The sequence below is a fragment of the Panthera pardus genome, unplaced genomic scaffold, assembly GCF_024362965.1.
Source record: "Panthera pardus isolate Hobbes unplaced genomic scaffold, ASM2436296v1 HiC_scaffold_17, whole genome shotgun sequence".
Lineage (NCBI taxonomy): Eukaryota > Metazoa > Chordata > Mammalia > Carnivora > Felidae > Panthera > Panthera pardus.
Window position 1 is genome coordinate 20,543,195 of NW_026526732.1, and position 13,146 is coordinate 20,556,340.

General features: G+C 35.1%; 1 protein-coding gene across 3 annotated transcripts in view; it reads left to right on the forward strand.

The window, feature by feature from the left end:
* The window catches only part of SHPRH (SNF2 histone linker PHD RING helicase), a 95,009-nt gene that overhangs the window by 55,290 nt on the left and 26,573 nt on the right, over nt 1–13,146 (forward strand). For all 3 annotated transcript variants that reach the window (XM_019425039.2, XM_019425041.2, XM_053904403.1), the window contains 4 exons: nt 90–315; nt 2,336–2,479; nt 3,823–3,924; nt 10,887–10,958. In XM_019425039.2, the coding sequence (XP_019280584.1) occupies nt 90–315; nt 2,336–2,479; nt 3,823–3,924; nt 10,887–10,958 (544 nt within the window). The remainder of the gene's footprint in view (nt 1–89; nt 316–2,335; nt 2,480–3,822; nt 3,925–10,886; nt 10,959–13,146) is intronic.

Below are 13,146 nucleotides of genomic sequence, written 5' to 3' on the forward strand. Positions count from 1 at the left end.
CTACTCGATTGGCTCTGCCAGTAGGACTTTTACCATGCTTGTTACCCACTGACAGTAGTTACTGTTGTTTTGTTCTCCTTTGTTTTCAGAGTCAAAGGCCAGACTGCAATATTTGAGGAGATGATAGAAGATGAAGAAGGACTGGTGGATGATCGAATACCCACCACCAGCCGGGGTTTGTGGGCAGTAAGTGAGACAGAGCGATCTATGAAAGCATTGCTATCATTTGCAAAATCACATAGATTTGATGTTGAATTCATTGATGAAGGAAGTACTTCAATGGATCTTTTTGAAGCATGGAAAAAGGAATATAAGGTATAGTATTTTAATATTTTTTCCAATATTAAGAATTTTTCTTCTTTATATTATTACTATTTTTCTCTCTTCAGTTTTTAAAAATCTGCTTTAGAGACTTGAGGTATCATAATTTCTCTTTCCCTAAAATGTAATGGTTGTTATGAAGAATAATAAATACAATAGTACTGAACAAATAAGGAACTTCTATATATTAAATTACTAAAAGAAAGTCATTATTAAAATGAAATTGAGGGGCGCCTGGGTAGCTCGGTCGGTTAAGCGTCCGACTTCAGCTCAGGTCACGATCTCGCGGTCCGTGAGTTCGAGCCCCGCGTCAGGCTCTGTGCTGACAGCTCAGAGCCTGGAGCCTGTTTCAGATTCTGTGTCTCCCTCTCTCTCTGCCTCTCCCCTGTTCATGCTCTGTCTCTCTCTGTCTCAAAAATAAATAAACGTTAAAAAAAAATTTTTTTTTTAATGAAATTGATATGAAGCCTTTTAATTTAGCTGTGAAAGTGTTTCATTCTTCTTAGCTTGATCTTACACTGCAATTCTGTGAAAGTAGAGTTTTGTTTGTTTTTGCTGTTTTGTTTTGCTTTTGCCCTGTGAGTAATAACCAAACACCAATAATTTCGAAGGTTGAAGAACACAGTAAATATTTCTCACCCTACACCACTGGAAACCATTGCAGTTGATAAAGTAGAAAGTGACCCTTTATGTTTATATTTTGATAATTTTATCATATTACAACTTTGCTTGAAATGAGATTCCAAAATTCGTTGATTTTGAATTATTCTTTATATTTGGATTTGTTATCCATTATCCTGCTTTGAAGGTGAAATCTGTGAGGAAATGAAAGAACAGTTTTATTTATAATATTATAATTCCTTTTATATATTTCTTTAAAAATCTGAAGGTCTTGACTTTTAAAGCAAGATAATAATTTCTATCCAGAAAGAGAAAATATGTGGTCTGTAGTATCATTTCATATATTTGATAAATTGGGGGATAATACCTTTATAGTTGAAATCATTGATTCATACTAAATTGTTTCTTCTCACATTACTATTCTAAATGCAAAAGCACATTAACATAGTTAATTACAGCAAGTGATTGGAAGAAGACAGTACTCTGTACAGTATCCAGTTGCCCCTGCATTTTTCCTCTGCGCTTGTTTTGATGACCTCCTGTGTCTGTTTTCTCAGATCTTTGTGAATTTTTTCTCTGTAACACTGCAGACTGAACTCTCGTACAGCAATGCAAATTAATAAGCTACTGTTATGCACGTCAGTTGGGGTCTACCTCAAAGCATAATGTTAGTGAAGAAAGCATATGAAAGATTTTACACTGATACATTTCCATAAATTTGAGAAAAATGTGTAACCAAATTATTAAGAATGCGTAGATTAGTATAGCTCCAGTGAAAAGTACAGAAGAGGGAGTCCAGTTCAGAACAGTGGTTAGTCCACTGTAGGGATGAGGGAAGAATATGTGAGGGAAGAGTGATACAGTTGGGGAGGAGCACAGAGGCTCGCCAAGGCATTGGTATTGCTCTTTCTTAAATCGGATGTTGAGTACTCAGTTGTGTATTTTAGTAGTCTCATTATCTCATGTGTATATATATATATATATACATATATATATATACACACACACACACATATGTATGTATATACATATATAATATATGATTTTGAAAATGTGAAATAGTTTATAATGAAAATATTTCTTAAAAAAATAAAGATTCCACCAGGCTTACAATGACCTACGAAGATCTATGGTGCCACCAAGGTATCTTTGGGTGTTCTGTTTCTAAGATTCTAAAGACACCATATTATTCTGTGGCCTATGGAGGTTATTCCGTCATATGTCCTCATCTTAAAAAATGGCCCCAAAATTGCTTGTGTCTTAGACACAACTTAACGAAAAAATGTGTATGTCTTAGACTTCACTGAAGACTTTTGATCATGGCACTTTTCGGTGGTTTTAACCAATCTTAATTATGTGCATTAAATACCACTGTCTTCTTGTTTTCTTTCAGTTGCTTCATGAATATTGGATGGCTCTAAGGAATCGTGTATCTGCTATTGATGAACTTGCAATGGCTACAGAACGACTGAGAGTGCGTCATCCTAGGGAGCCAAAGCCCAACCCACCTGTTCTTCATATCATTGAACCACATGAGGTAATTTGCAAGTAAATCACAGAAAAGAGCACAGCCAATAAGTGTCACAAAAATCCAAGGCCCATAGAAGAGAGAGTCAAGGCAGTGATCTCTTCTTTAAGAATGTGTTTAATCTCTGCTCTTAGTTTAAACCATATAAAAGTGATTGGTTTTGTAGGTTAAAATAGACAAGGAGAGAAATATCCTATCTAACATATGCACAGAATTTACTATTTTGGTTTGTTTCTCTCCAGATTGCATATTTGTGTTTTTCTGAGCACCTTCTGTATGTCAGAATCTTAAGGTGGTCTCAGTCAGTTTTTAGACCTGTGTCCTTGCCTCAGTTTTTTCAGAAACAGAAAAAGCTTCTGTAAGAACAATCAAAAACTTTTCTTTTGCGGGACACCTGGGTGGTTCAGTCGGTTAAGCGTGCAGCTTCAGCTTAAGTCTTGATATCATGGTTCGTGAGTTCAAGCCACCATCAGACTTTCTGCTGTTAGCACAGAACCCGCTTCAGATCTTCGGTCTCCCTGTCTCTCTGCCCCTCCCCTGCTCACATGTGTGCAGGCATGCACACATGCATATGCGCTTTCTCAAAAATAAATGAACATTTAAAAAAACCTCTTTTTGCAATTTTCCTTTGTTAATGATGAACAGATAGTAATAACGTATCTTCTAATAAATCTCTTTATATCCCAGGAATAAAAAATGACTCTTCCAACCTTTTCTCTCCCATATTTAAATATAATTTCCTTTATAATTTTATTCCTTGTATGTGTTTTATCTTTTAAATCTTTTTACTTTTCTAAAGCTTGGAGACTATACTTTAGTTAAACTTAGAAATACTCATTTTTTTCTGTGTCAGCCTTTAAACCATGAATTGTAATTTTTTCCTGTGTAACCAAATTCCTCTTATTTTTATAATCTTCTGTCTGTTATTTTCTACTGGGCAAAAGAAGGACGGGGTGGCGGTGGGGATATGAGTGTGTGTGTGTGCAGGGAGAGGCTGCCTGGGTTTCATAAAATCGCTCTGACCAAAGCAGCAAATTACTTCGTTTTTCTTTATCTCATGGGTATTACTGAAAAATGGTACATAAATAGAATTTGGGTTGATTTTTATCCAACTTCAAGTTTATGGGGAAACTTCGTATTTATTGAAGTTTGTCTTTTGTAGAGCAACATATAGAGAGAGAGAGATTCCCTTTTGAAATATCTAGTATCCGTTTTTGCAAATTTGAGTTTTCATATGTCAATGGATTTGCTTAAATAGGACACCCTTAAATTATTGAGGAAGAATTGTGCATGTTTAATAGAATAAAATCTTTCTAAGAGACAGTAAAGAAGTTGTTTTGTTTTGTTTTTAGGTAGAACAAAATCGTATAAAACTACTAAATGATAAAGCTGTTGCTACATCACAACTTCAGAAGAAACTTGGGCAGCTTCTTTACCTAACTAACTTGGAGAAGGTATTGTGTTTAAAAGATGCTACTTTTTCCCATGCTGTATACCTGTAAACCTTAGTGACTCTTTCCTTTTAATCTGTTAGTCCCACAATTAATGGTACAGCATTTTGTTTTTAATCAGTCTTTTTTTGTGTGTGTTAATTGTATCAGTCAGAACACAAGTTATATCTACACTAGCTACACAGATCACAACAGATGATATTGTGTTATACAGATTCTATAAAGGATGTGTACTGTAGAGTATAGAAGAATGTAAACAGATTGTAGTTCAAAACCTTGAATAGTGGAACTATTACAACATACCTCTAGGCAAAGATTACATTGTATAATCTCTCTCCCTCTCCTCTCTCTCTCTCTCTCTCTCTATACCTATATATATACGTCTATATATAGATGTATATATATGTCTATATATAGATATATATACACACACGCATTCCTTAATACATAAATAGACTTTTAATTTGTTATTTGGAATTATAAAATGTTTGGAAGGCTACTAAATCAGAAAATATAACAATGAATTATTTAATGTAATTCAAAACACATTTTCTGAGTCGTGAGCAACATACTGTGTTGGACATTGATGAATGTAATTCCATTTGATTGTGAGAATAAATAGCTTTTGACAGTACCTTCCAGAAAGAGATACAGTAGATTTTTGGATAGGACAAGTGAAGGAAAGCAGTAGACTAGAGTTGGTCCTGAAAACTGATACAAAATACATTTAAGTGGGTCTGTAAATCCCAGTGGTGATAAAATGAAAAGTTGAACATTCATTATAAGTAAAACAGCACGGTGGCTAAGAAGATAGTCTTGGGATCCAGACAGTTCAGGTTTGGTTCTTGACACCACTATTTTCTACATGTAGGTCTTTATTTAAGTTATTGACCTCTCTTTGCCCCATCGTAAAATGAGAATAATAACATTATCTTGCAGGACTTTCTTGAGGACTGTGTAAATTAATATAGGAAGAGTGCTAGAGCAGTTCCTAATTTATTAAGCACTTACTAGGTCTTTGCTATTAATATTATTATATTATTACTAATATTACTATGATGACTGCTGTTATCCTGGCAGGAGAAAAAAGATGGGAGAAAACTTAAAAGTCGGTCTCATGCAAAATGCTAGCACTAGAGAAATAACATTTGGAAAAAATTTCCTCTTATTCCTAAATGTGAGTTTTTTTAATGTTAGATTTCTACACTTTACATGTGAAAGTCAAAACAAAGAAATAGGTAATTGTTAGTTATAGGATATAAATCAGGATATCGATTTGTTGAATGGTTTTTTTTTTTTAATTAAAGTTCTAAGTAAGAATATATAATCTGCCTAGAAAACCCAATTCAGCTAATAATATAAGAAAAAAACATTTAATCTGTAAGTGAAGAAAAATCAAATTAAGCTCATACCATTTCCTGCCACCAAATAGGGAAAGATTATTAAAATAACATTCCACGGGGGCACCTGAATGGCTCAGTTGGGTAAGTGTCAGCTCTCGGTTTTGGCTCAGGTCATGATCTCATGACTCATGAGTTCAAGCCCTACATCGAGCTCTGTGCTTCCAGCACACAGCCTGCTTGAGATTCTCTGTCTCCCTTTCTCTCTGCCTGTCCCCCACTCATGCTCTTTCTCGGTCTCTCTCAAAAATAAATAAACCAAAAAAAAATCTTTAACACTCCACAGTGGTGAAAGGGCAGTGAATGGATATTTTGTGTATTACCAATGGGAATATAAATTTATATAGCCCTTTCCCGAAAATACTTGGACATATATGAACAATTTTAGATAATTCATATCTTTTGACTCAGTAATTCTTAGAACTTTTCCTGAAACAGAAATTTGGGGGGTAAATTAGATATGAGGATATTTATTGCAACATTACACTCACTCTCTCTCTCATAATAAGAAAGTTGAGAGAAAAAAATAACAAAATTAAACAAAAAATAAAACTATAAATGGAGTATAATCCCAATTATATGTGACTGTGTTTAGTTAAAGTAAATAAAAATAGTAAACTAAACAAATTTTTAAAATTTTCTGGCAGTCAGCAGGGACTTACTGAGCACCATTTGACGTATATGCATTATAGTAGGAGTTTGAGATAGACAGAGTTGGTCCTTGGCCTCAAGGAACTTAATGTGATTTGATGTAATTTGATGTAGACAGATCATAAGCACTGATCAAATAGTGATTTAATAAGATGTTAGTTAGCAAGTCAACTAAACTTGGGAAATAAAATATAAATTAATCACTTAAAGCAGAGCGGTATACATTTAAGAGCTCTGAAGAAATTTAAAGATGAACGTGTTACACTGTTAATCAGCAGTTTTCAGTATCAGGTAAGAGAAAACTGGTAAATTTCCAATAAGATTTCAAAGCATAAAGAAGGTCTCCAGTACATAAATATTGAGTCACTGTGTTGTACACCTTAAATTAATATGTGTCAATTATCTCAGTTAAAAAAATAAGTTGTTCAGAAGAAATTGTCTGAATACTAAGCAACCACATGATATCTTTAGTACTCTATTTTAATTTGAGGACTGCTACTTCTATATGGGAATAGCAGTGATGTCTTGCCATTACCTTAGTAACATTTTGTTTTTAAAGACAGTAGAGACCTATAGAAGCAAAAAGGTTGAGGTGAAATGACGTTCTAGGAAAAGAAGAGCTCTTCCTAGGTTAGCTGAGATTGCTGGCCATTGTCTTGCCTGAAAACATTTGCCATACCTGGGTACAGACTGAGATTAAGGTCAGTATTGCAGAGGGACTCAAACAGGAGAAAGAGAAATCAGTAGTACTTCTGATGGCCAGGTGAGTTAGTATTATATTTTGAACCTAGAGGAGCCTCAGATGCACAACAAACTTTACTCGTTTGCTAAGTGACACTTGACAGTTAGGCCTGAAGTAGAAATACACAGTGAAATCTTAGTTTCACAGCACTCAGGAAACAGTTCGTCCCCAAGAGAGCAAGGAGCCAACAATGAACATAACAGGTCTCACCACTGAGACATTTGAAACCATAGTGGCCTGCGTTTTTAACTAAACTTAAAACAGATCCCCAAAACCAGCTCAGTTTTTTATTGGATTGATTAGCCACTCACCCCTTAACCTAACTGCCTACTGGGGTAGGGGTAATCCCTGTGAAGGAAAATAACATCTAATTTTGTCAGTTTGTTGTATCTCAGTTTGTTGTATATAAACAAACTAGGAAATAAGAAATTCCAAGAAATGTGCAAGGCAGGAGAATGTGACCAGTAATTAAAAGGTAATAAGTGGACAGTCAGAGCAGATCTATAAATAATTCAGATTGTGGACATAGCAGGAAAGGACTTTAAAGTAATTATGATTAATACATTAAAGAGAGGAAAAGCTAGACAACATAGATAAAATGAATTGGAATATATACAGTAGAATCAAATGGACATTTTAGAATGGCAAAATCCAGTACCTGAAATTAAATACTCGTTGGATGGTGACCAGACACAAAATGACAGAAGTAGTGAAATCAAGGATTGTTCAACAAATAATACCCAGTTTGAAGAAGCATATAAATAAAAGTAAATAGCCGCATAAAGTGAAAGATGTGGGACACCAGTCATATGATTGGCATACATGTAATTGACGCTCCAGGAGAGAAAGAGATGAAATGGTACTAGAGCAACATGAAGAAATAATGGCTAAGAATTTTCCAAAACTGGAAGATAATATGATAATATCTTACAGATTCAAGAAGCTCAGAAAACCCCAAACAGAATAAATAATTTTTTAAACACCTACGAGTATCTTAATCAATCTGCTAAAAACCAAAAATAATGAAAAAAAAATAAGCAACTAGAACTGGGAGAAAAAAAGAATAATACTTTCAAAGTAGCACCATAAAAATGGTGACTGTATACCTTCTCCTTGTTGACTACACAGGGAAACTGTTTTCTTTTAGCATTTTAAAGATGTCATTCCACTGTTACCACATTTCCATAGCTTTGCTGTGTAACCAGATAACAGTGGAAGAACATCTTTAAAATACTGTTTTAAAAAGTGAAACAAAGGGGTGCCTGGGTGGCTCATTGGGTTAAGCATCCGACTTCGGCTCAGGTCATGATCTCACGGTTTGTGAGTTTGAGCCCCGTGTCGGGCTCTGTGCTGACAGCTCGGAGCCTGGAACCTGCTTCAGATTCTGTGTCTTCGTCTTTCTCTGACCTTACCCCACTTGTGCTCTGTCTCTCTCTGTCTCTCAAAGATAAATAAATGTAAAAAAAACAAAAAAAAAATTATGTTAAGTAAACAAAAAGTAAAATAAAGATGTTTCTAGATAAAGACTGAAAGAATTCCTTCCCAGTAGACTCACACCACAACCAATATTAAAGGGAGTTCTTTGGACTGAAGGGAAATTATCCCAGTTTGAAGGGAACTACAGGAAGGAACACAGGTTAAGAGAAAGCATAAATATGTAGGTAAATAAAAAAGAATATTGACTCTGCAAGCAATAGTACTGTTGTATAGGATATACATCATATACAGAACTCTGAAAGCTATAACTGTAACACAGAGGAAGAAGGTAAGCAGAGCTAAACTATTACAAGATTCTTCCATATGTTAGAAAAATGGACAAAAAAGTCAGTAAAGATATCTAACATTTGAACACTGAACAACCATGACCTAAATGACACAGACCAGTAATACCCAGCAAATACAAAATACACTTTTCTTAGGAGTACATGGAACACTCACCAGAATAGACCTTCTGCTGATTCAAAGAACAACTCTTAAGATTCTTAAAGGATTAAGATTATACAAGATTATGTTTTCTAACTAAAGAGGAATTAAACTAGAAATCAATATGGAAAGATAACCAGGTAAAGAACCAAATATTCAGAGATTAACAACACACTCCTAAATAACCCGTGAGTTAAATAAGTCACAATGGAAATTAGAAAACGTTCTGAACAAAAATAAAAAATAAAAATTATGTGACAATGTGCAGCTAAGGTGTGCTTAGAGGAAATTTATAACTTTAAGTCAGGATCTGCAACGTACCATACGTGGGACAAATCCAGCTCACTGCCTGTTTTGTAAATAAAGTTTTGTTGGAACCCAGCCACACTCATTCCTTTACATATTGTTTATGGCTGCTTTCATGCTACAATAGCAGAGTTGAGTAGTTGCAACAGAAACCACATGGCCACAAAGCCTACAGTATTTACACCCAGGCCCTTTTTCTTTTTTTAGAGGGAGAAGGATCATGCATGAGAGGGGGAGAGGGGCAGAGAGAAAGAGAGAATCTTAAGCAGGCTCCACGCTCAGTACAGAGAGTGATGCAGGGCTCAATCCCACAACCCTGGGATCATGACCTAAGCCAAAATCAAGAGTCAGACTCTCAACCAGCTGAACCAACCAGGCCCTTTATGGAAAAATAGTAATCGTACTTCAAATCTAAAGAGGAGATGTTGTAAATTATGATAAATTATTTACAGAATGCTACATAATGCCCTTTATTATATGCATGCCTGTGGATAAACTCCCGCACTGACTTTTGGCCATGTGACACAAGCGTAGAGATTTGCAAAGTATGTGCACATTAGAGTTTTCCCAACCTTGTTGCTCTTTGGAACTCTGAACCTATGTGAAGTAGCACTAGTTATCTTTGTTGAGGAGCAGAAACCTCAGCTCAGCCCTCTCTCCAGACTAGCTAGTCTTCTGGCTTCTAGACATCAACATGGCGCCATAGTGCACCATCCAGTCCCAGAGCACACAGCTGACCTATGGAATCATGAGAAGTTCATGTTTGTTTTAGCCACTCAGATTTTAGGTGGTTTGTTATATGTTGTCTGAAACCAAAATCAACAAATAGAAAAAAAGAATAATTCAGCTTTTTAAAAAAATACTTATATTTTAGTTAAAGGAATCATTTTGAACACATTCAGTTGCTGAATCTATGCACAATTTACCTTTTTTTTTTTTTAACTACTTACAAAAGTCAAAGGATAATCAAAAATAATTTTTTTTAAATGTTTATTTGGTCAGTGAAACCACAGACTTACAACTTCAGTGATCTGTGAGTCATTTACTTTCTTTTATGGTTTCCTCAGCATTAAAACCTGACAATTTGGTGACCTTTTTGAAGCTCAAAAATTTTTGAAATAGTTATAAAGAGATTTTGAAGAGAACTATTATACTTCAGTATAATTTCCAGGCGAAATAAGTCTCAAATCAAAGATATTTTGCTTTGCCCTAATGAGATTACAAAAGATACTGAAAAGAAACCTAAGGAGACCTGTAAATAAATGCTGCCTCTTCCCAAGTCTATGATCACAAACCCAGTGGATGTACAGAATAAATACTATCTTTCCAGTTTTTAAGGAGCCTTTATTTCAGACTTCCAAATTACATTTTTTAAAATAATACATATTTATTTATAACAAAATTTAGCTTGAAAATAAAATTTTGAGAATTTACCTTTTATATCACATTGTGCTTTTCATTTTGCCTGCTATAGTAGTCACATATATAGTAATATGATAACTCTTAACAAACTTTAATGCAATTTATTTCCTTTTTGTTGTTGTTGTTCCTTGACTGTTATTTGTAAAACCTGGGAATATTAGTATTAATTTTTTTTTAATGTTTATTAATTTTTGAGAGAGAGAGTGTGAGCTAGGGAGGAGCAGAGAGGGAGAGAGAGAGACAGAATCTGAAGCAGTCTCCAGGCTCTAAGCTGTCAGCACAGAGCCTGACACGGGGTTTGAACTCAGGAACCCTGAGATCATGACCTGTGCTGAAGTCAGTGCTCACCCACTGCACCAGTGCACTGAGCCACCCAGGCACCTATAATAATATATTATTAAATCACCTTAATTACTAGATCGTTTAAATAGAAATTGCCAGCATCTACTTTTATAAATGAGTTATAAAATGCATATCAGGTTTTAAAATGCAACTAACCTAGTTTTTATTTTTTTGAACAGTCTCAAGATAAAACATCAGGAGGCATTAATCCAGAACCTTGTCCAATCTGTGCTCGGCAGCTGGGAAAACAGGTGAAATAATAATAAATATCATATGCATTTATAAAACACTTTACACTTTCAAAGGCATTTACCTACAATCTCTCTTTTTTTCTCATAACAGTTTTACTTCCAAGGCAAAAATTCCCTCCATCTTAAGATAGGGCCAAAGGTTAGGTGATATGCTTTAGTGCTACATATGCTTGAGCAGTGTTCCTCCTTAAGTGATAGGTAAAAACATGTTTCTAGAATAACCCCATGTTTTTCGTTAAAGGTGCATAGTTTTGCTTATTGTTTCCAGTCACAAGATCAAGTCTAAGTAATTTGACTTTGTCAGTTTAACATGTTTATTTGGTAATCGTACAGAAATATAGCATATATAGATTTATGTAAGGTATTACAAGGGTATAGTAGCATGGCATTTACTTGGGATTATTAATATCTAGTAATACCAGGCTTTAAAGTATAAATAATATCTCTCCTGGGGGAATTTAGATGTGATTTTTACAAGCCCATTATGTCAGTTAAGAATATTTCTTTTTGAATGTTGGTGTACAAATGTCTATAAACTTAATGGCACCGTATTAGTTTTCCTCAGATTCTTTTATCCTACCAACTGTGATTTTTGGAAGTATAAATTTCTACTTTGTATGATAAATCAATGTATACAATGTTAATTTTAATTGCTCCTCAAAATTGGAAATGAGTAAAAGTATTCTTGGCTGTTTTTTCTATGAACTGAGAGTAGAAAGTTAAATATATGAGCTCCACATTCTGACCAGCAATAATCAGGAAAAAAAGTACCTTTTAGTTTACACAAGTTATGCAGAAAGTGATATTTTTTAAAGGACATTTTATTGATAATAAATCTTAAATAGATAGATGCTACTTTTTAAACTGAGACTAGAAATGTACAGACCCTGGTGATTTCTGAGAAAAGTCACTGGTGAAAATGTGATAAAAGTGATAAAAATGGAAAGAATCATGATGTAAGTAGTATCTTTTTTACTTTTAGTTTTGATGAGATTCATGCAACTGGATGAATCAGAAATTTTGTTTAATTTATGTCTTAAACATTTCCAGTTTTTAAAGTTCTTTCATATACATTATTTCATTAATTTTAGTACAGCCCATATTGTAGTATAACCTGTATTTCCTACACTTAGGAGAACATTCTGGATTATAATAAGAGTAACAAAACTTTACTTTTTTAACTCTGTTCCTAGCCACAATCTGTAGGAAATCTAGATTAGCTTCCTGGTTCTCCTGTTCCCCTCCTGATTTAGAGAATCGGTCAGAGATAACTGGCTATCCAGATAATCTTTGGTTATCCAGAGATAATCCCTGGAGCCATTGCCAATTGTCTGGTCTTGGGTTTGGGCTGGTTCAGTCAACTTCCAGTCACCCCTGAGGCCCCAGGGCCAGGTGTCTCTGGTGTCTCCTGATTTGCAGATATAGGTGAATTTATCTTGTTCAGCTGTCCATGCGAAGCTGTCATGAGCCACAAAAGCTCTCTTATTGGAGGAAGTACGGAGGAAGTGCCCTTCACCCCCAGTAGCAGTGGAGGCACACAGGTACAGCAGAGTGCTGCTGTGTCTACAGAAATGCGCATGAAACAGCTCTTTAATTTTACTGCAGCTTCAACTCCTGACGAATGACACGAGTCCCTGAGAGCACGTGTGCAGCTGAACAACAGCATGAACAGCATCAGCCAGTAAAGCCCCAAACAGCCCCTCCCCCTTGGCAAAAACTATTTTAAAAACAAGTTGATATGCCTCATTTTTCTCTTCCCTGACTGTGAATTCTTTCCTAAGGGGCTTCTTAGTCTGTCCTGCAAAATTCCTCAGGTGGACCCACCCATGCACCTTCTTTCCATGCACGTCCATATGTGTCCAAACCCTAGAAAAATACAGCTTAGTGCTTAGGGACCTAGTCACTCATAACACTGCTCAGTTGTTGTTGTTGTTCACCAGGGGAGAAAGTTAAATAACTTGCATAAGATGTACAGCTTTCAGAACTGACATCTCACCTAAAACCAATAGACTTCTGCGTCCCTCATTGCCTAACACAGGGTGTCTCCATGGTATATTCCAAGAGTCAGAATTATTGTACTTTTCTTGAAATAGGGCAAAGGGGTATCAAAAATGTCTTTTTATTTATTACGTTTTTTTAATGTATCCAGAACCACTTTTATTTTATTTTTTAAATGTTTTCTTTATTT